The sequence below is a fragment of the Euleptes europaea genome, chromosome 4, assembly GCF_029931775.1.
Source record: "Euleptes europaea isolate rEulEur1 chromosome 4, rEulEur1.hap1, whole genome shotgun sequence".
NCBI lineage: Eukaryota > Metazoa > Chordata > Lepidosauria > Squamata > Sphaerodactylidae > Euleptes > Euleptes europaea.
The window spans coordinates 12,535,930-12,559,366 of NC_079315.1; the positions used below are offsets into that span (position 1 = coordinate 12,535,930).

General features: G+C 46.5%; 2 protein-coding genes across 2 annotated transcripts; both read left to right on the forward strand.

The window, feature by feature from the left end:
• Window positions 1-561: 561 nt before the first annotated feature.
• On the forward strand, window positions 562-1,488 carry LOC130476528 (taste receptor type 2 member 3-like). Its single transcript, XM_056848473.1, has one exon. It carries the CDS (start codon window positions 562-564, stop codon window positions 1,486-1,488), a length of 927 nt encoding a protein of 308 aa, XP_056704451.1.
• Window positions 1,489-18,520: 17,032 nt separating this feature from the next.
• LOC130476532 (taste receptor type 2 member 7-like) lies at window positions 18,521-19,465 on the forward strand. The gene has a single exon (XM_056848478.1). It carries the CDS (start codon window positions 18,521-18,523, stop codon window positions 19,463-19,465), a length of 945 nt encoding a protein of 314 aa, XP_056704456.1.
• The last annotated feature ends 3,972 nt before the right edge of the window (window positions 19,466-23,437 follow it).

The following is a 23,437-nucleotide window of genomic DNA, read 5'->3' on the forward strand; positions in this document are numbered from 1 at the left end:
ACCTGGTTCACCAGATTAGAGACCACCGCTCATGTGGAGAAGTGGGGAATCAAACATGGTTCTCCAGATTAGAGTCTACCGCTCTTAACCACTACACCGTGCTGGTTACTTGAAGGCAATTGTTTCCACAACAGGATACTCACATAAAATGAAAACCTGATCTGTGGATTAGGAGAAACAATTGCTTGACAGTCCTTCACACAACACATTGTTCATGTTTCCCTCACAGTGTATGTGTGCATGATGTAGAATGGAGCTCTTTGTAAATCCAGTTCCTGATGTTCCAAAGCACTGTGAAAGTTGAATTGAAACTGTTGTCATACTCTTGGTTGTATAACTCTGGACAAATCCCTGAGCAAATGTAAACAACATGATACCTGGATCATTAGTAACAGAATCCTTCTAACATTTGCATCTCGCTCTATGTATAGCATGCCATGACCATTAATCTAGCCCCAAATGCCAGAGTTTTCTCTGCTAAACATCATACTGAAACCAGGAGAGCAACAATTAAAACCCACTTGTTCCCTTCTCAGTTATTTCTCTCCGAAGAAGGCAGTGATGGACAGAAACATGTTTTCCCCACTGGGTGTCTTTTTTCTGGTCATTTTTGGGATTGAGTCCATTGTTTCCCTCTTAGGGAATGGATTCATCACAGTTGTGAATGGCTACGGCTGGCTCCAAAGCTGGAAGATGCTCCCTTGTGATTTCCTACTGACCACTCTGAGCCTCTCCAGATTTCTTTGGCAGTGGGTTTCCATGAGCAGCCAGTTTCTATATTTCAACTCTCCAGAGACATACATTAAAGTACACCAGTTATTCACCTTTTCCTGGATGTATTTGAGCACAGCCAGCCTCTGGTGTGCCACCTGGCTCAATGTCTTCTACTGTGTGAAAGTGACCAACTTTGCTCATCCTTTCTTTGCCTGGCTGAAGCTAAGAATTGGGGCTTTGGTGCCCAGATGCCTTGGAATATCTCTCCTGGCTTTCATGATATGCTCTATATATCCTGCCTTGACGTCCTTTGAAGATGAAAAATGCCGCAATCTCACAGGAAACCTGCCAGAGAACACCAGCCAAAGTGAGGCTCATGTAAAATCTTTTAAGATTTTACATATTCTCCAACTTTATTTTACTGCCATCGGTTTTAGCATCTGCTTGACAGCATCCAGTGTTTTGCTTCTCTCTCTGTGGAGGCACCGGAGGAATCTGAAGAAGAGTGGCCTCAGCACCGAGGACCTCAGCACTCAGGCCCACCTCAAGGTCATCAAGCCTTTGCTTCTCTCGCTCTTCTTCTACATTTTACATTTTGCTGCCATGATCATTGCCTTCACTAATTCTTTGAAGTTTGGCAAGCCTGAGCGGCAGATTTCTGACATTGTCCTAGGTTTGTATCCTTCTGCGCACGCTGTCATCTTGATAGTCACCAATCCCAAACTGAATAAAGCATACATCCGTGTTATAAACTTCATAAGAAGGGCTTCCTAAAGTGAAAGGAAAGACAGTTAGATATGTGTGTGTTTATCCTGGCTATTTAAATTTGTTTAAATTGTTCCCTTCCCTTTCCCCCACCCCCTTTTTGCATTGAGGTTACTGATTGAGCCATCTTGAGCATTGTTTTCAATGTAAATTAAGTAAAATATGCAGCGTGAGAATGGTAGGTTGCTTACTTATGTTGAAGACTACAAATCCTATGATGCAGTGTGGACTAAATACACATGCTGGTTAGTTGCAAGCAGTTGTTGCCACAATGGGATCCTCTCAGAAAATGAAAAGCTGATTTTAGGAGAAACAGTTGCTTGACAGTCCTTTACACAACACATCGTTCATATTTTCCTCACAATGTATGTGCGTATGATGCAAAATGGAGCTCTTTGTAAATCCAGTTCTTGATATTCCAAAGCACTGTGAAAGTTGCATTGAAACTGTTCTCTTGGTTGTATATGTCTGGAAAAACCCCTGAGCAAATGTAAACAACATGATACCTGCCGCATTAGTAACAGAATCCTTCTAACATTTGCATCTAGCTCTATGTATAGCATGCCATAACCATTAAAATAGCCCCAAACACCAGAGTTTACTCTGCTAAACATCAAACATCATACCGAAACCAGGAGAGTAACAATTAAAGTGCAGGGAGTAGAACAGATTAAGGTTGAAATGCTAGGGCAGAGATTAGCTCACCATACCATTTCACCAACAGAAACAGCCCTGGAAGTTCCTGATGTGCTGGGGAAATGACAGGTAAGTTATAATTAGAAAAAGCAGGCCTCATAGCCCTCCCCCCCCCCCCCAGGACAAGACTGCCATCATTCAGTCAGGAGATGCTAGGGAAGAGGAAGAACCATTATTCCAACCAATTCCCACACCTTTTCTGGAGATCACACAGAGCTGCCTTATACTGAATCAGACCCTTGGTCCATCAAAGTCAGTATTGTCTAGTCAGACGGGCAGCGGCTCTCCAGGGTCTCAGGCTGAGGTCTTTAACATCACCTACTTGCCTGGTCCCTTGAACTGGATATGCCGGGGATTGAACCTGAGACCTCCTGCATGCCAAGCAGATGCTCTACCACTGAGCCACGGCCCCTCCCCAATCGCATCAGAAGCTTTACACTATGGTATCATTATATCAACAAGTATATATTCAAATTGCTTTTGAAAGTATTTATAGACCAGCCGATAGCTCAGAGATTTCATTTCACTACTAACGATGCATCTAATTTTTCCTCTACTGTTATTCTAACAGAATCTATTATCTTCTTCGACTAAAAAAAAAGAGGGAGGAGAGGGAGATCACCATAGGGGGGGAAATGGATTATAAAAGTTGTATATATTTTTCTCAATAAGTTTAAAATAGCCTAGACGTCTCTGGTTTTCTCCATGGTATTAATATATCTGGCTTTGCTTTTTATGCATACATATATGAACTATGATATATAGCATACAGATCAACAGGCCCTTAGATCAACCGCGTAGAGCGGTCACCTGTGTGTCTCCATTATATACGCGTTACTTGATGCTCAGGTTTCAGTAAATGCCCCACAGCTCCAAGCTCTGAATGGGGGTACAACCAACCAATAGGTACAGCTCATAATAAGGCAAGTGTGGAAGGCTGTGCCATTATGGAGATCTGTATTAAATTCTTGTGGGAAGAATCCCAAGTAGTGCTTGAAAAACAGTGAGTGTTCTGAACAATAAAAGTCAGCAGGAAGACACGGCAAAGGATTAAGACGACTCCATCCACGAAGGTAATCCCTTGACCTAAAATCATATCTCTTTGTAAAGCTCAATGACTTGGCTGATTGCTACGTCTGTATAACCAAACGTGCAAGTATAGTCAGAAGAAGAAGAAGAAGAAGAAGAAGAAGAGTTGGTTTTTATACCCTGATTTTTCTACCATTAAGAACTAAAGCAGCTTACAATTGCCTTCCCTTCCCCTCCCCACAACAAACACCTTGTGAGGTAGGTGGGGCTGAGAGAGTTCTGAAAAAACTGTGACTAGCCCAAGGTCACCCAGCACGCTTCATGTGGAGGAGTGGGGAATTGTAGTGCCTCTGAATTACCCTTAATAGCCCAAACAGTAATTCAGGAGAGGTTATTTCATGTCAGTTCTTTTATTGGCCAATAAAGAACAGCAAAGCGCGTGGAGGAAGCTCTTAAAAAGTCAGAGATCTTCCACCACCCAAACAAAGGAATACATCTTGTTTTATAGTCAAGCAAACAGACAGCACTAATTATCATTGCGTATAACATGTGAGCCAATAAACCATTATAGACGTGTAAGCAACTATTTGCATGTCCAATAGAAAGTGCTCTTCAAGGCGTTACCTAATGATTATATGATGATAATGAAGAAACGAAAGCTAAGATTCCTGGCTGACACTTCTTGTCTTAAATCACAGCTTCAGGCCTCATTAAGGGGCCTGCCTGTACCAAGAGAATTATCTCACTTGCACCTGACTTACAAACTAGCTGCTAGGTCATTCTGACCCAGAGATTCACTAGTGAATCTCTTGACCAAAGATTTCTACTTTACCCATCATGCATAGTGCCTATACATATGTATAAGAATATATATGTGTGTCTTATGCTAAGCTGTTATATCAGAGCATGGCATGATATGTGAATATACATATATGTGAAAGAATATATGTTTTCCCCATAATTGAAGTTAATAAGGCACTTCATTCCCCCCTTGATTTGAACCTTTAAATTCTTTTAAAATGAAAATAAAAACACTTGAGGTGTGGGTGAGGATTAGCGAACTGCTTTGGATAGGAAACGTAGAACCATTAAGTTCCCTGGTGCCTTGGGTGAGGGTTGGTCAAGGGGCATTGTGACCATGGGTGAGCTTCGGAGAACAGCTCAAATGAGATACATGAAGCAGGGGATACAAAAGGGTATAAGGATTATCCCAGCAAGTGCACAAGCTAAAAAGAACATCAACGTTTTCCACCAAGCCCCTGCAAAAAAGATTTTCCCACCAAGATGCATCCCAAACACTTTTCCAGGACTGAACAGGGACATGGGTTACCTTTCGGATATTGGAGGCAATATTAAGGATTGCTTCTCCATTGTCATCTATTTGAAGACAACAGTTACTAAAATTAAATTTGCCACAAACCCCACCCTGCTCAGCCAGGAGGTAGTCCAAGGCAAGTTGGTTCTGGTAAATTGCTGCTCGCATCTGTGTTTGCTGATGGGCCAGCAGCTTTAAGGCACCAGCAGTCTGGTTGGTAATAATTTCTAGGACAGCTTGAAGCCGGATGATGCGATTTAACATGTATATAGGAGTTCTATACCCAAAAGTGCCATCATTGGCTCAAGAAGCAGGGTCATAATATTCAATGATACACTGTGGGGGCCAAGCATCACCCCAATGCTGAGATCCACCAATATTAATAGATCTCTTGTCTCGTTTGAGATAATCATAGATTGGGATTCCTAGGAAACTTCCTTTGACTGAAGGCAGCAAGAAAAACCCTGGCTGGATGGTCCCAAATGCGCAGGTTCCAGCCCAATTCAGTGGCAGTTGAGAATAAGCAGTGTTGCCACACAGCCAAAAGAAACCATCAGGAGCAACCCAGGGGAGGGAGAAATTAGAAGGGTCTCTCCAGAGCAGTCGTAAAGAGGGGAATGCCTGGAATGGGTTACTGCCTGAGCAATTAAACAGTCGGGAGTCATTAGTGGGGACACATTTTTCACTCCTGTTGGTGGCTGAGAAAAAGAAAGTGGGGGCTCGAGGCCACCAGGAGGAGTGGGTGTCATTGGCTACAAGAGTGGAGGTGCACAGAGTATTTCCTACTGGGTGATTGAACTTGGCAGATTGTCTTCGGGATACCAGAGGCTCCCAAGAATTGGACCTCTCAGCAGCCAGAGCTGTGGTCTGGCTGAAGGGTTAAAGGAAGGGTGGCGATTCCACTCAGCTAAGGAAGCCGGGGGGATTTCAATTGCTTCCCAAGGCCACTCCGTGCTGGCTATAGAGCCACCGCAGACCCAGCAATTAGTAACATTTAACACAGCAGCAATTCTTTCTCCCAAGTCAATAAATAATTTTTTTGCTGGATCTGGGAGCTGAACTGTTTTTTCCAGCTGTCTATACAGGAAAGGATACACTAAGGGGCCTTTGGGAGTTGGGATATTTTTCGGAGAAGGGGGAGGCAGCAAGCCTCTGGCATCTGCCTCAGGAGCAGGAGCAGGCAAGTTAGGAAGGGGGGCTTTTGAGTCTTTCTGCTTCACCTGGGAAGTACACACCCAAGGGGCCCTAGGGCAAGACACTCCAGCCCACTTCCCAGTGACATGTCCTAGGTTTGGGGCCATGAGATAAGTCTTCCCTGCCTCTGTACAGGTCTTAGGAGGGAGTTGGAGACAAGCGGAATTGACACTAGGGAAAAAACGAAAAGCTTTGACTGAGTAGCCATCTCGTTTTATGAACTCGTGGCATTGACGGCAGGTAGAGGGGACACATCAAATGCAAGCGATGGACAGTGCCAGGGGGCTACAGAGAATTACTATAAGGAGGGGGGCTAGGGGACCCCTCCATGTATGTAGGGTTTTCATGATAAACAACAACATTTTCTGCACACTGACCTTCAGAAACAGGTACACCACACAGACGCTGTCTTTGAAACCAGCAAAAAATAAAAGCAAACCCCACCCCAATCAAACGTCCCAACAATTCGAAAATCCAGTTCATTCAGGAAAGGCTTTGAAGTCTTCAGGAAAGGTTTTGAAGTCTTTTAGCAATCTTCAGATGCAGAAGAGCGAGCTGCTTAGCTTGCCAGTTGAGATTCGGGTCAGGAACGGACTTCACTCTGGAACAGTGGATCCAAGGCTTGATTCGCTCTACCTTCACCGCTGTCGGAGTGGACAGGAGAACTTGTTTGGGGAGCGACCACCTGGGCTGTTCCGGACTTGGGGAAAGTTCTTTGATCAGGACCCCCGATCCCACCTCTGAGCATGGAGGCCAGTCGGGCTGCGGGGGAAGGGCATCCAGCACCTGTTTGTGAATAGAAGACAAAACCTGCACCAGCTTTTGCATGTACAAACTTAAATTCCTCCCCCCCCCCAATATGGCTGTTTACATACAGAAGCGACAAATGGTCTCCCATACAATATTTCAAAGGGGGACAACCCAAGTCTGGACCCTGGGGCACTTCGAATATGCATTAGAGCAAGGGACAGGACTTTAGTCCAGGGGAGAGAAGTGTCTTGGCACAACCGGGAAATGTGCGTCTTGAGGGTACGGTTCATGCATTCAACTTTGCCTGAAGCCTGTGGGCGATAAGCTGAATGCAGGGACCACTGTATGCCCAGAAAAGTACTGACAGCTTGTGTAACTTCCGAAATAAAGCGCGAGCCATTGTCACTTTCTAACCCCTTTGGGAGCGAGAATCCTGGGACCAGAACGTCCAGCAGGGCGGCAACAACCTCACGAGATCCCTGAGTGGCAGTAGGTACCATTTCCGGCCATCCAGAGAAAAGGTCCACAAAAACCAACAAATGTTTCTGTCTGCCATGTTGGGGCATTTCAGCAAAGTCAACCTGCCACGCCTCTCCGGGGTACTTGGCTGTTCTGAGTCTAGTTGGGGGTCCCTTGGGGACTGGAGACTTTGGGTTGGTTCACAGACATTCGGGGCAGTTGGCAACCACTCGCTGTGCCATGGCACGGAAGCCTTGATTGCAGTACCGGGACTGAAGCCACGCTGTGAGAGCCTTAATTCCCATGTGGCTGGCTTTATGGGCCCGCTGAACTACGGAAAACAGTCCTTCTGCTGGTAGTTGGATTTTATCTCCTACTACCCACCAGCCCTGGTGCCACCTCCCCCCTTGTTCTAGTAAATCCTGACTGCTGTACAGGAGAGATTGAGTCTCACAGGGATCGACTAAGACAAGCAGGCAGAGAGGGTCAGGGGCGGGGGGAAGGAGGGCAGCTTTCTTCACCCAGTGGTCTGCAGCATGGTTCCCTTGTGACACTTCTGAGGTGTCAGCCTGATGCCCGGGACAATGAACAATAGCAAGGGCTGATGGCAGCCAAAGAACATTCATGAGTTCCTCTTCCTTGAGGAGGGGCTTCATTTTCAAGGGCTTCCCATCAGAGCCGCAAAAGCCTCTCTCTCTCCAGAGGGCGGTGTGGGAATGAGCTGCTAGGAAAGCGTACCGGCTGTCCAGATATATGGTGGCTGACTTGTCCTGGGCTAAGCGGCAAGCTTGAATTAGGGCAACTAACTCGGCTGCTTGGGCTGAGCAGTGGGAAGGCAAGGCAGACATAAACACAGGTTGAAAGGAGGAATCTACAATTGCAAAGCCTGTGTGGCGATTGCCATTGAGGATGTAAGAAGAGCCATCAGTCCATAAAACAAGCTCACTGTTGGGGATAGGATCACAGTGAAGATCGTGGCGCCCCCCCCCAAGTGGCTTGTAAAACCTCCATGCAGTCATGGGGGGGTGTCTTGCTCGGGATCGTCTGGAGCGGGCTGCGCTGGGAAGAGGGTGACTGGATTCAGTCGCTCTGAGCGAGTGAGGGAGATCACTTCCTGTTCAATGAGCATGTATTTGGAGAGAAGATAGGATGTAGCCCAGACTGGGGCTTTTTGCTCCAAAAGGGTGCGAACAGAGTGAGGGCAGTGGACTTCTAAAGTTCCCCCCAAGGTAATTTTCTGAGCCTCTTGTACCAAAAGGGCAGTTGCTGCTACTGCACGCACACACGAGGGCCAGCCTTGGGCAACGGGATCAAGGCGCTTGGAGAGATAGGCAACAGGGCGAGGAATAGACGCGAGGTTCTGGGCAAGAAGTCCTACTGCACATCCCTCATTTTCAGTTACAAAGAGGAGGAAGGGTCTCTGAGGATCGGGAAGAGCCAGGGCAACAGCTCGAAGCAGGGCTGAGCGGAGGGCGTCCCAAGCTTCGTGATGGACCTGTGTCCATTCCCATGACTGTCCCTGCTTAGTGAGGTCGTAGAGGGGCTGTGCTAAGACGGAGAACAAGGGAATCCAGACACGCGCATACCCTACAATTCCCAAGAAGGCTCAGACGTCTTTGACAGTTCAGGGTTCGGGCAGGTTGAGGACAGCCTGAACCCGGGATGTGTGAAGGAGCCTGGTGCCCAGATGCAAAACATAGCCCAAGTAGGTGACTTCAGGAAAAAGCCATTGAACCTTCTCTCTACTGACTTTGTAGCCACAGGCAGCTAGGTGAGGAGGGCAATAGAAGAGTCTCGGAGGGCATCCATAGAGTCCGATGCTAGCAAAATATCATCAACGTACGAAATCAACGTACAGCCTGGGGTCTCTAGTTAGGGCAGCTGCAAACACTGTGGGGGAGTTTCTGTAGCCCATGGGGAGCCTTGTCCATGCGAGGAGATGGCGCCCCCCAGTGGTGGGTGGAGGATCCTGCCATTCAAAGCAGAAGAGGGGAAATGACTCGGGGGCAAGTCCCACTGTAAAATAGGCATCCTTAAGATCTACCGAGGTGTACCACGTTTGGAAAGACTGTAACGTGGTCAGGAGGGTATAAGGGTTGGCTACCATGGGATGAAGAGGGCGGATGCGGCGATTGACTATGTGCAAATCCTGCACAAAGCGCCATGTGCCGTTTGGCTTCTGCACTGGCAAGATGGGGGTGCACCAGGAAGACTGCACTGGGACGAGGATGCCTGCGTCTAGGAAGAGGCAGATGAGAGGAGCTAGCCCCTGTCTTGCTTCTAGCCTGAGAGGGTATTGGCGGACTACAATGGATTGTGCATCAGGAAGCAATTCAACCAGGTGTGGGGTGGCATAGCGAGCAAAGCCAGGTTGTCCTGAATACCTCACTTGGGGGTCAATGAAGGAAGCACATCCAGTGAGGTCATCTGGTGACTCGTGGAGAAGAAAGAGGGATTCCTGCTTCTCTTCAGAGGGCTGGTTTAGGTAGCAGAGATAAGCTTTTTCAGTAGGAAATTCTATAGTGATGCCATCTGGTGAACAGGAGACCGTGGCATCGAGTTTGCAAAGCAGATCCCTGCCCAGAAGATTGACAGGGCACTGAGGCATGACAAGGAACTTGTGGGCGAGCTTCGGACCCTGGGGGACCTCAACTTCCAAGGGAGGGGTTACCAGGACACGATTGACTGTGCCTCCTACCCCCATAACTTCCTTGCATTCTGTGGGGATCTGAGGGGTGGCAGGGTCAGTAAGGATGCTGTGGGTAGCGCCTGTGTCGACGAGGAATTGTAATTTCTCTCCTCCAATATTTTGCTCAAACAGAGGGTCGGAGGCAGTCCCTCTGGGGACCCGTCACGCTTGCTGGTCAAAGGCTGACTCATCAAAGGTTGCTAATTGTTAGGCAGGAGAGTTTCCCAAGAAGGGGTTGCCGGGGCCGGAAGAATGATGAACAGCTTGAGGAGGTCGGCCGCCAGATGGGCGAAAAGAGCCGCTAGAGCCTCGGGGCCATGGTGGGGGCGACTGGAAGGACTGCGAAGGGCCGGGGGAGGGATGCCATCCTGTGGCAGCAGTGGTCTGAGGGCACTGAGCTCTCCAGTGGCTAGTTTGGCCGCACTGCCCACACTGATGCCTGCCTAGGCTGTTTCCTGCTCCTCTTCTACCCCGTCTTCTGCCCCTTTCTGGAGGATTAGCAGGGAGTTCATTATGGATGGCGGCTGCCAAGAGGGTAGCCTGCCTTTTCATCTTTTTATCCTCTTTCCGTTCCTCAGCAGCTTCCCTCTGCATGTATGCATGGTAAGCCGTTTGGAGGAGAATCTCAAGGGACTGGGCACTGGGAGCTTGGAGCTTCTGAAGCTTCTTTCTAATATCAGGAGTGCTCTGCCCTATGAAGGCCATCTTAAGGGTTGGTCCCGTTGCATCTGCATCTGTGTCCATATCTGTGAAACGGCGGAAGCTATCCTTTAAGCGGGTCAGGAAGTCAGAGGGGGATTCATTGGCCTCTTGAAAGGTCTGATAAACACGGTGAAAATTAATGGCCTAGGGAACTCCTGTCTTGAGGCCATGAAGAAAACACTGGCGGGCATTAGTGAGGAGAGCTGATTGCTCATTGGGGTCAATGTCACCAGGGGGAGAGGCAAAGGATTTGGCCAGTCCTTAGCCGCGTCACCCCCAGCCTTCACCTTTTCAGCCCATTCCTTTTCAGCTATTGTTAAGACCTGGCGCTTAGACTCAGAATCAAGCAAAGCCGCAAAGAGGGAGTGAAGGTCACTGACATTAGGACGGTGGGTGTCCATGATGCATTCCACAAGCTCCACATAAGCTTAAGGGGCCTCCCGGAAGGGGGGGTAAAGATGCCCTCCAGTTGTATAAATCGGTGCTCGAGAAAGGAGTGTGAATATAGACAAGAGAATCTTTTAACGGAATTTGTCGAAGAGGTGCCTGCAAGCTATAACCAGCTCCTGAGCGTGTAGCTGAAGGAGAGGAGGAGGGGGTGCCAAGCTCTCGGACTTCCCGGGGGAGGGTGGGGGAGGACTGCTGAAGAGGACGAAAGGCCAAGGGAATAGCACGCCGAGCTGCACGCTGCTCTGTCGCTGCTGGAAGACGGAGGGGAGGCTCTGAAGCTGGCGGGGGGTGTTGAGTCAGGAGATTGATGTGCAGCGGCGCATCTAATTGCTGCTCGTGCACGAGGGCAGGAGATGGGGGTGGTGCCGTCGGCTCTGCTACGTAGGGCGGGGGAAAGTCCGGCAGGTCATCTTCTGGGTCTTCAGGGGCTACCCTCAGAGGTTTACAGACAGCGACAATGCCTGACTGTGGCTCCAAAGGGGGAACAGCCAGTTCAAAATGGGCTACGAGCTGTGGGTTTTCCCTGAGTCCCCAAAAGGGGGAGAGATACGCCTTTTCACGGTGCTTCCCTGTTCTGGACATATAGCGGTCTAATTGGGCAAGAAGAGCCAGGTCAAGAGAACCTGAGGACGGCCAGGCAGTTCCCCATGGCAATTCGTATTGAGGCCACGCCACTTGGCAATAAAAAACCAGGAGATTCTTAGAAAGCCCTGTTCTGCCACGTAAAACCTTCCAATTCTCACAGACACAAGCCAGAGGGCCGGAGAGTTTGCTTTGATTACAACCCATATTTCAGCTAAGGGATCTTGTCGTTCATCAACGTGAAAGACTAACGGGCCTCTCGTAAACTGGGCTCCTGCTTTCCCTCCCTATTTTGGCTGAAATGTACCTTTCCGGGGAAGGGAGACAAAATGAGGCGGCACTTGCACACAGACAAGACCCAAAAGGGAGGGGGAACGGAGGAAGAGGTAAGGGGTCCGCTTCCTCGAGACAAAGGAATTTATGACAGCACGCACACTCCCCCCCCCCGTCACCTGCCGCTTGCACGGTCAACGCATGCTCTGGGGGCAATTGCACAGCTCAACAAACAGCCAGCCTCCAAACACACCTCAGACAGACAGTGTCTGATTTGAACAGCAATACCCACACCTAAGGTAGCTGAGGAAACCTCTCCAAGAAATCGCTTGCGCAGCTGATAACCTCTTAGGGCAGGGGTTCGAGTGGGCGGTCGCGAGATCTACCATCTCTCTCTCCGACGGGAGGCTGGAGGAATTCTTTGCTGCAAAAGCAGTGGAGTTGCGCGCAGATCCTCAAAAGTCCCTCGAAGAGGAGCCGATTTCTCTCAGCAGTGGCCGATCGAAGTCCAGGGGGAGTCTAACATCGACTCTCCCTCCCCAACTTTTATTGGTGTTGTAAAGGTTTCGGAGGGCAAGGGGCCTGTCGGCCAGCCCTTAATCACGTTGGGGGCCAAAAATGTAGTGCCTCTGAATTACCCTTAATAGCCCAAACAGTAATTCAGGAGAGGTTATTTCATGTCATTTCTCTTGACCAAAGATTTCTGCTTTACCCATCATGCATAGTGCCTATACATATGTACATAAGAATATATATATGTGTCTTATGCTAAGCTGTTATATCAGAGCATGGCATGTTATATATGTGAATATACATATATGTGAAAGAATATATGTTTTCCCCATAATTGAAGTTAATAAGGCACTTCAGAATAAGGTTGCCAGGTCCCTCTTTGCTACTGGCTACCGTACCATCCCCAAACCCCTCCCTCCTCAGGTTCCAGTCATGTTGAGAAGTGGGGAATCAGCCCTGGTTCTCCAGATTAAGAGTTGATAGCTCTTAACCACTACACCATGCTGGTTACTTGCAGGCAATTGTTTCCAACCTGGTTCACCAGATAAGAGACTGCCGCTCATGTGGAGAAGTGGGGAATCAACCGTGGTTCTCCAGATTAAGAGTTGACTGATTGCTCTTAACCACAGTGGGTAGTCGTGTTAGTCTGTCTGCAGTAGTAGAAAAGAGCAAGAGTCCGGTAGAACCTTAAAGACTAACAAAAATATTTTCTGGCAGGGTATGAGCTTTTGTTAGCCACAGCTCACTTCTTCTGAAGAAGTGACCTGTGGCTAACGAAAGTGGCTCACTTCTTCTGAAGAAGTGAGCTGTGGCTCACGAAAGTTCATACCCTGCCAGAAAATATTTTTGTTAGTCTTTAAGGTGCTACCGGACTCTTGTTCTTTTCTACTACTGCTCTTAACCACTACATCATGCTGGTTTCTTGCAAGCAGTTGCCACAATGGGATCCTCTCAGAAAATGAAAAGCTGATTTTAGGAGAAACAATTGCTTGACAGTCCTTCACACAACACATCGTTCATATTTCCCTCACAATGTATGTGTGTATGATGCAAAATGTAGCTCTTTGTAAATCCAGTTCCTGATATTCCAAAGCACTGTGAAAGTTGCATTGAAACTGTTGTTGTACTCTTGGTTGTATAAGTCTGGACAAATCCCTGAGCAAATGTAAACAACATGATACCTGCCTCATTAGTAACAGAATCCTTCTAACATTTGCATCTCGCTCTATGTATAGCATGCCATGACCATTAAAATAGCCCCAAACACCAGAGTGTTCTCTGCTAAACATCATACCGAAACCAGGAGAGCAACAATTAAAACCCACTTGTTCCCTTCTCAGATATTTCTCTCCGAAGAAGGCAGTGATGGACAGAAACATGTTTTCCCCACTGGGTATCTTTTCTCTGATCATTTTTGCAATCGTGGCCATTGTTTCCCTCTTAGGGAATGGATTCATCATAGCTGTGAATGGCTACAGCTGGCTCCAAAGCAAGAAGATGGTCCCTTGTGATTTCCTCTTGATCACTCTGAGCCTCTCCAGATTTCTTTGGCAGTGGGTTTCCGTGAGCAACCTATTTATTTATTTCAGCTCTCCAGAGACATACATGCAAAGTAAAATACTGCTGGTATTCAACATCTTCTGGATGTATTTGAACATAGCCAGCCTCTGGTGTGTCACGTGGCTCAATGTCTTCTACTGCGTGAAGGTGACCAACTTTGCTCATCCTCTCTTTGCATGGCTGAAGCTAAGAATTGGGGCGTTGGTGCCCAGATACCTTGGAATATCTCTCCTGGCTTTCATGATATGCTCCATTCATCCAGTCATGAGGTCCTTTGAAGATGAAAAATGCTGCAGTTTCACAGGAAACCTGCCAGAGAACACCAGCCAAAGTGAGGCTGATGAATACTACTCTTTTAGGTTTTTTGAAGTTCTCCAACTTTATTTTATTGCCATCAGTTTTAGCATTTGCTTGACAGCATCCAGTGTTTTGCTTCTCTCATTGTGGAGGCACCGGAGGAACCTGAAGAAGAGTGGCCTCAGCACCGAGGACTTCAGCACTCAGGTGCACCTCAAGGTCATCAAGCCTTTCCTTCTCTCGCTCATCTTCTACATTTTACATTTTGCTGCCATGATCATTGCCTTCACTAATATTATCCAGTATGGCAAACCTGAGCGGATGATTTTGGACATTGTTATAGCTTTGTATCCTTCTGCGCATGCCGTCATCTTGATATTCTCCAATCCCAAAATGAATAAAGCATATATCTGTGTTATAAATTTCATAAGAAGGGCTTCCTAAAGTGAAGGGAAAGACGGCAGATATGTGTATGTTTATCTTGGCTATTTATATTTGTTTAAATTGTTCCCTTGCCAATTTTTTTTTTTGCATTGAGGTTACTGATTGAGCCATCTTGAACATTGTTTTCAATGTAAATTAAGTAAAATATGCAGTGTGAGAACGGTAGTGCTTACTTATGTTGAAGACTACAAATCCTATGAGGCAGTGTGGACCAAATACACGAGCAAGACTAACCATCGAGGGATAGAAATAGGAAGAAGACTGGCACACCCTAAATAAAAAAATAATTCCCTGGCATAATTCAGTTGCTTGATTTGCCTTCACATCAAGTCCACTGAAAAAAAGGAAACAACAGAGCCCAGGAGGATATATATTCAAATTTCACTTTCTGTAATGGATTCCTCACTTAAGATGAAAAACTTATCACAGGAATGCCGCAAAACAAATTGTCCAATCTTTTGCCCAAAATATGACTCATATCATTCTCACAAACTATATGACAAATTATATATTTCAACCAATCCTGAGCAAACAGCTTTTGGTAAATTCCAAATGAGATATTGAAGAATTGTGGCAGAAAGAAAGATGTTCCATAGGTTCGGTCACCTGGCATACATGTGCAACGCAGTGCACAACCGTGTCTTTGGCTGGAATGAGATCCTGTGGCCCTAGCCTCTCATACCCCAGCTTTCCTGGCGCACATGGGATAGTGTGCAGGACTAAAGGACTATGCAGGGAGCCTACAACGCAGCAACACAAGCAATGAAAGTGACCCAGACACTACCCTGGACCAGACTGTAGAGCACCAGCAGGACCCTGCAGATGGCAAAGCAGTGTTACGGACCCAGGAAAGGAAGTGGCCTGAACTCCATCTTGCACAGCAGCAAGGGAAAAGACTGTCTCCAGCCTTGCCTGAGACAACCCCCCCCCCCCCACTGAAGGACTGCTCTTCTCCGGAGACAGCGGACAGGACACTGGACGTTTGCATAACCATCACTGTGGCCGTCCTATCAAGATCTGACTGACGACCAGAAGGAGAGACAATGGTGTTCCCCTGTCACAGCTCACATTCCTTCCTTGAGTTAGTCTGGGGCCAGGCTAATCCCATCTTCTGAATTCCTCCTCTTCTCCCATCACCCTCCAGTTCCTGACAGCTGCCTGATATCACAATCACCCGATACTTGTCAGCTATCAATACTCCTATCAGAGTCTAACTCAGCACCCATCCTTTCTCCCTACGCCACCCCTTTACTAGAGAAGCAATTTTACCTTTGTGCCCCAAGACTACCTGTCCGGTGAGTCACCCCGCCTCAGGGCATATTTTTACTATAAGTATTGCCACCCTCACAGTGGTAATTTGCTACTCATTCTCTATCGCAGGTGTGGGGAACGTCAGGCCCGGGGGCCATTTAAGGCCTGCAAAATCATTTGGTCTGGCCCTTTGTGGGTCCTGGCAGATCTCTAGCTCAGAAGGATCTAAGACTGGTGATCCGCCCCCTCCCACGGACAGGAATAGCCTCTATTCAAGGCAAATGTGAATTTGTTTTGCCGAGAAAAGGAACCTTTTCCCCCCTTGCAGAACAGTCGTTAGCTATGGAGTTGCTAGGACCACCCAAGAAACTGTGTTAACTCCTTCCCACCCGGGCCATGGAGAAACGTAGTCCCTCTGTACTACAAGAGGGCTGGGGGCGGAAGTGGTGACCATAGTGGGGTTAAAGGTGGCAGGGCCAGAATGCGCAGGGGTGAGTTCTTAGCCAGTGTGTCCTCATTTCATCCCTGCAGGTGGAGGTAGCAGGAGCCGGCTGTAGAATCCGGCCCTGACCATGCAGAGCAGGAGCAACTCCAGCGTGTGGCTGGACGGCTACGCCCGACCGGTGCAACAGACCATCCTGCGCCACCAGGTGGGCAAGTGCACCACTGATTGGATGCCTGCCTGCTTGCTCATGCGGGGGGTCATCTGGGGCAGCTGCCTGCTTGGGGCTTGGTTGGCTAATTTTTAAGTTGATAATTTTGTATGGCCTGTGAATTATGTTATAAATATCCAGATGGCCCTTGGCAGAAAAAAGGTTTCCCACCCCTGCTCTATCGGATCCAGACAACTGCCCCATGTCACAGCATGGCTTCTCTTATTGCAAAGTCCTGGCTCACTGAGTGATCTTATTTGTGCAGCAGCTTCTCTCACTGGCGGACCTCGGAAAGTAGATGTAGACTGCAACTACCCCCTATCCCTCATAAGACTCTCTTGTGTGATTGCATTTGTTTCATTGCTTTCTGTGTGCATTTGTACCCCCCTTTCATTCCCCTAATAAAAACAACCTGTTTAAGTTCTAATTTGCTTCCTGCAAGGTTTATTCATCTGGTTTGCTCAACCCTCATAAAACATAGGTTAAAAGATCCGCTTTAAAGTAAGCCTCTCATTAGCGCTCAAATTTGTCTCCAATAAGCTAATTCCTCCATTAATTATTGGAGACCCCCAGCATTCCCCGTAACAATCCTCTAAAACTGGCACCTCCCTCTATGTAAAATGTCCTGTTTGAAAACCCAGCAGAAACCCAACCAGACAGAATCTACCAAACACACATAGGGAAACAGACCTTGATCTCGCACAGTGACAATAATGGGAGGGATGTCAGCACCTCTTAATATTCTATGTTTGGTCATTTTTGGAATGATGTCAATTGTTGGCCTAATAGGCAATGGATTGATCATAGCTGTGAATAGCTACAGTTGGCTCCGTAGTGGGAAACTGATCCCTTATGGTCTTCTCCTGCCCTGCCTCTGCATCTCCAGATTTCTGATGGAAGGGCTTCTCATGACGAACCAATGTCTTTATCTCAGCTCTCCAAGGACTTATGAATTTAGCTGTACGGAACAGTTCATGAACATGGCCTGGAACTACTGCAACATGGCCAGCTTCTCCTGCGACACCACTCTCCATGTTTTCTACTGCCTGAAGGTCACCACGTTTGCTCACCCCCCCTTCCTGGTTAAAGTCAAGAATTGACAGTCTTGTGCCAAGACTGCTTGCTTTTGTGGGTTTATTCTCTCCATTTGTTCATAGTTGAGGCGAATCAAGGAGAATGCCACATTCTCACAGGAAACTAGACAGGAACAAGAGGGACAGAGAACACAGAAGTGTTTAAACGTGTTATTTCCTGTCCAGTTTTTTCTCACTGCCCTCTGTTTCATCCTACGCTTAGCTGCATCCGTTCTTTTGTTTGTCTCTCTGTGGAGCTCAGGAGGAACCTGAAAAAAAATGGCCTGGACATGAAGGATCTCTGAACTCAGGCCCATCTGAATGTCATGAAATCTCTGTTGTGCTTTCTTTTCTTCTCTGATGTTTAATTTGTTGTAATTAGTGCTGGCTTGAGCATCTGACCGTCGTTCTTCTGTCTTCCTCTCCTTTTGTTTGTTCGATCATCTTAATACTGGCCAATCCCAAATGGAAAGAAATGTGTTTTCAGTTTCTGAACACCGGGAACATTTGGGGCGGAGCCTGAGGAGGGCGGGGTTTGGGGAGGGGAGGGACTTCAATGCCATAGAGTCCAATTGCCAAAGCGGCCATTTTCTCCAAGTGAACTGATCTCTATCTGCTGGAGATCAGTTGTAATAGCAGGAGATCTCCAGCTAGTACCTGGATGTTGATAACCCTACTCTGGCTGTCCCCAAACCCCCCAACATATTTATATAATGTCTGGGGTTTCAGGTGGACTTGCTGTCATGCCTTGCATAAAGTCATTTTTGTCCACGCCCCTAAAGTGTGAGTCATCACTAGCTAGGAGGCTTCACTCCTACTCATGCGCAAATATAGTTACTTGCAGACAAAGCACTGTAAGAATATCCTACAAAAGAGTTGGCATACTCTTCGTTGTGCCAGTATGGAACAAATCTCTGGGCAGATGGGTACAACATGATCCCTGCATCATTAGTAACAGAATCCTCCTCAGATTTGCATCTCGCTCTCTATATAGCACGCCATGGCTATTAATACAGCCCGTAAAGCCAGAGTTTTCACTAGAAAACATCACACACAGAAACCAGGAGAGCCACAATTTAATTGTCCCCATCTTAGATTTTTTTCTCGGAACATGGCAGTGATGGACAGAAGCATGTTTTCCCTACTGGGTATCTTTTTTCTGATCGTTTTTGCTATTGAGTCCATTGTTTCTCTCTTAGGTAATGGATTCATCATAGTCATGAATGGATACAGCTGGCTCCAAAGGCAGAAGATGCTCCCTTGTGATTTCCTACTGACCACTCTGAGCCTCTCCAGATTTCTTTGGCAGTGGATTACCACAAGCAGTCGATTTGTATACGTCGGCTCTCCAGAGACATACATACATAGTAAAAAAGAGCAGGCATTCACCTTCTGCTGGATTTATTTGAACATGATCAGCCTCTGGTGTGCCACCTGGCTCAATGTCTTCTACTGTGTGAAGGTCACCAACTTTGCTCATCCTCTCTTTGCATGGCTGAAGCTAAGAATTGGGGTGTTGGTGCCCAGATGCCTCGGAATATCTCTCCTGGCTTTCATAACCTGCTCTATATATCCAGTTGTGAGGGCTCTTGAAGATGAAAAATGTCGCACTCTCACAGGAAACCTGCCAGAGAACACAAGCCAAAGTGAGGCTCATGACCACTACCCTTGTAAGTTTTTAATTTCTCTCCAGTTTTATTTTACTGTCATCAGTTTTAGCATCTGCTTGACAGCATCCACAGTTTTGCTTCTCTCTCTGTGGAGGCACACGAGGAATCTGAGGAAGAGTGGCCTCAGCAGCAAGGACCTCAGCACTCAGGCCCACCTTAGTGTCATGAAGCCTTTGCTTCTCTTGCTCATCTTCTACATTTTACATTTTGCCGCCATGATCCTTGGCCTTTCTGGTGTTTTCAAGTATGGCAAGCTTGAGCGGCTGATTTCTGATATATTCCTGTCTTCGTATCCTTCAGCACACGCTGTCATCCTGATATTCACCAATCCCAAGTTGAGAAAAGTGTGTACCCATGTCCTAAACCTCAGAAGAAGTACTTCATGAAGAGGACACGTGCCCCCTTTTTTCCCGGGGAAAAGACCCTACATGCTCATGACGCTGTATCTTTCTGTATCAAAAACCTCTTCTTTCTAGTTACTTCAATCTGACAAACAATCCCCAGTTGTGGAGACTGCCAACTATCACAAAGGAATGCAGACAATTCACCCACATCTTTGAATTTCTTGAAATGGAGGATAACACCAATGCTTGTGTTGGGCTACACTCTTCACATTGCTTGTTTTGAGGTCTGCGCAAGGAGGGGTGCCCCCTTGTGGCCAACAATATCACGTCTGGGTGTTCAGGTGGACATGCTGTCATGCGTAATTTCATTTCTGCCCCCGCCCCTAAAGTGGGTGCCATCACTCGGACGTCCCTATCTAGGAGGCTCCACCCCTACTCATGAATTGTTAATGTCGAAAATCAAGTTAAAGCTTAAGAAAAACACCAAAACATTCATAGCAAATATAGTTACTTGCAGACAAAGCACTGGAAGGATGGCCCTCAAAAGAGTTGGCATACTCTCAGTTGTGCCAGTTTGGAACAAATCACGGTGGGTGGGGGGGGGAGATGGGTACAACATGATCCCTGCATCATTAGTAACAGAATCCTCCTCAGATTTGCATCTCACTTTCTATGTAGAATGCCATGGCTATTAATGCAGTCTATAAAGCCAGAGTTTTCACTGCAAAACATCACACCGAAACCAGGAGAGCAACAATTTAATTGTCCCCATCTTAGATTTTTCTCTCCAAAGATGGCAGTGATGGATGGAAGCGTGTTTTCCCCACTGGGTATCTTTTTTCTGATCGTTTTTGGGATTGAGTCCATTGTTTCCCTCTTAGGGAATGGATTCATCATAATTGTTAATGGCTACAGCTGGCTCCAAAGCCGGAAGATGCTCCCTTGTGATTTCCTACTGACCACTCTGAGCCTCTCCAGATTTCTTTGGCAGTGGATTGTCATGAGCAGTCAATTTGTATATGTCGGCTCTTCAGAGACATTCATACAAAGTAAAAAACTGCAGGCATTCGCCTTCTGCTGGATTTATTTGAACATGATCAGCCTCTGGTGTGCCACCTGGCTCAATGTCTTCTACTGTGTGAAGGTCACCAACTTTGCTCATCCTCTCTTTGCAAGGCTCAAGCTAAGAATTGGGGTGTTGGTGCCCAGATGCCTAGGAATATCTCTCCTGGCTTTCATGATCTGCTCTATATATCCTGTCATGAGTGTTTTTGAAGATGAAAAATGCTGCAATCTCACAGGAAACCTGCCAGAGAACACCAGCCAAAGTGAGGCTCATGGCCACTACTCTTTTCAGTTTTTTGAATTTCTCCAACTTTATTTTACTGCCATCAGCTTTAGCATCTGCTTGACAGCATCCACTGTTTTGCTTCTCTCTCTGTGGAGGCACACGAGGAACCTGAAGAAGAGTGGCCTCAGCAGCAAGGACCTCAGCACCCATGCCCACCTCAGTGTCATGAAGCCTTTGCTTCTTTTGCTCATCTTCTACATTGTACATTTTGCCGCCATGGTCCTTGTCTTCACTAATGTTTCCAAGTTCGGCAAGGTTGAGCGGCTGATTTCTGATATATTCCTGTCTTCGTATCCTTCAGCACACGCTGTCATCTTGATATTCACCAATCCCAAGCTGAGAAAAGTGTGTACCCATGTTCTAAACCTCAGAAGTCCCTCGTGAAGAGGACACGAGCCCCCTTTTATCCCAGAAAAAAGACTGTAGATGCTCATGAGACTGTCTTTTTCTGTATCTATAGCATTTTTTCGCTAGTTACATCAATTTGTCAAACATTCCCCAATTGTGGAGACTGCCAACTGTCACAAAAGAACACAGACAATTCACCCATGTCATTGAATTTTTTTTTTTTTTTTGGTAATTATTTTATTTTTCTTATAAGGGTCTCTGTGTGTGTTAAGTGCTGTCAAGTCACTTCCTACTCATGGCGACCCTATGAATGAAAGTCCTCCAAAATGTCCTATTTTTGACAGCCTTGCTCAAGGGTACAGAAAGAAAATTAGGAGAAAGGAGGGGTAAATAATAATAGGATTTGATATCTGTGTCCTAGTGGTTTAGAACATTACATACAGGCATCCTACATCTGCCCCAAGAAGACATTACTTAATCATTTTTAAAGTTCTCTATCACATCCTCCATTTGTTATTATACTATTGTACTTAGTTAGTTAGTTAGTTAAATTTATTTACAGCTTTTGCCAGTACATACTATTGTACTTTATATACTATGAATATTTCTTCTATCTATATTCAATCTAAACATTGTGGTTTTTAATTTGCCGACTTAAGTCTCTTTCCCCAAAGAATTTAGATCTGATGAATATCTGATGAATTTAGATCTGATGAATAAGGGCTGCCATCTCAACCTGTATTCATCGATTGAGTTCCTTCTCATCAAACATGGCAATTTTGACATCGAAGCAAAGTCAAATGGTTTGTTAGTCATTGAATTTCTTGAAACAGAGGATAACACCAATGGTTGTGTTAGGCTAGTACTCTCTTTGCATTGCTTCATCCTTGGGGATGGTCTCCCTTTGATAGAACCAAGGTACACCTGAACTTGCCTGCCATAAGACACACACCTCTCTGGAAATCCTATCCTTTGGCATTATTTATTTAGACATTGCTGCTAATGTATCTTAATATCCCTTTTTCCTGGTGGATAATTTAAACTGACTAAAGGGCAATTTCATTCAGCCCTCAGACCCTGCATAAAAGCCCTCTTGGACCGTAGACTATACCTCTGTGTTGTTGTAAGTAGGTTCCTTCTGTTTATTTTTTGCATTTGTTTAATGTGTCATTTTAATACTTATGCTTTGCTTCACCTCTGGTTGGTTCCAGATTTCTACAAGTTAAATTCTATTCCCTTTGCTACGCGATGTCCCACCATAACAAAAATACAAGCAAACATGTAAGGAATTTGTCCTAGCCTGTGACTTGCCATTTCAACCAACTGGAATTTCATTGCAGGCTAGAATTTTTTATTCTTTCTTCATTTTTAACCATTCTGTTTGTGGCTGTGTTCTTTATAGGAGGACATATTGGGATCCAAACGTGCTTTGGCTCGGCATTTACCGAATGTGCTGTACATATCCATTATGAAGGTATTAGGGTTTCATTTTGGTAGGCATTTACATAGGCATTGGTTGGATCCCATGACTCTGTTGTAGGGATGCCAGCCTCCAGGTGGGACTGGAGAATCCCCCAGAATTACAGATCACCTCCAGACATCAGAGATCAGTTCCCCTGGGGGAAAAAATTGATGCTTTAGGGTGGACTCTATGGCATTGTACCCCAGTGAGGTCCCTGTCCTCCCCAGGCTCCATCCCCAAGACTCCAGGAGTTTCTCAACCTGGATCTGGAAACCCTAACCCCCCATCCATCTCCAGTGGCCAGAGGGAACCAGGCAACCCTATCATGAAAGTTTCTACAACTTTTTCCCAGGCTAGCGACTTAGTACACAGAAATCTTTCGTGCAGGCTCCCAATTTCTTTGGGGAACTAACTGAAGAGAGAAACGTTCATTTAACCTGGGCCCCACATCAGCTGACCGATCACTCTAGCTCGCCTCAGAAGGCCTTCTTTAGTAGCAAAGATCAATATGAGGAAGATTGTGGCCCTGGTGTAGGCTGTTTTATTCCATATCTGACCCAGGGATCTGTGTGCCCTTTCAGTAGTAAGGTCATAGTTAGGGTTGCCATCTTTGCATTGGGAAATACCTGGAGATTTGGAAGGTGGAGCCTGGGGAGGGACCTCAGCAGTCAATTTTTACATCCGACTGCAAATTTGCAGTTCATGAGAATGGCTTTGTAATCCCTTAGTAGGGATACTTAGTAGTATCCCTTAGTATACAGTCTGAGGAAGCCAACGTATTTTTCAACGCAAAACAAGATGAGACCGGAATCTTGTTACTGTCTATGTGATTAAACGCATAGCTTTTTCCAGC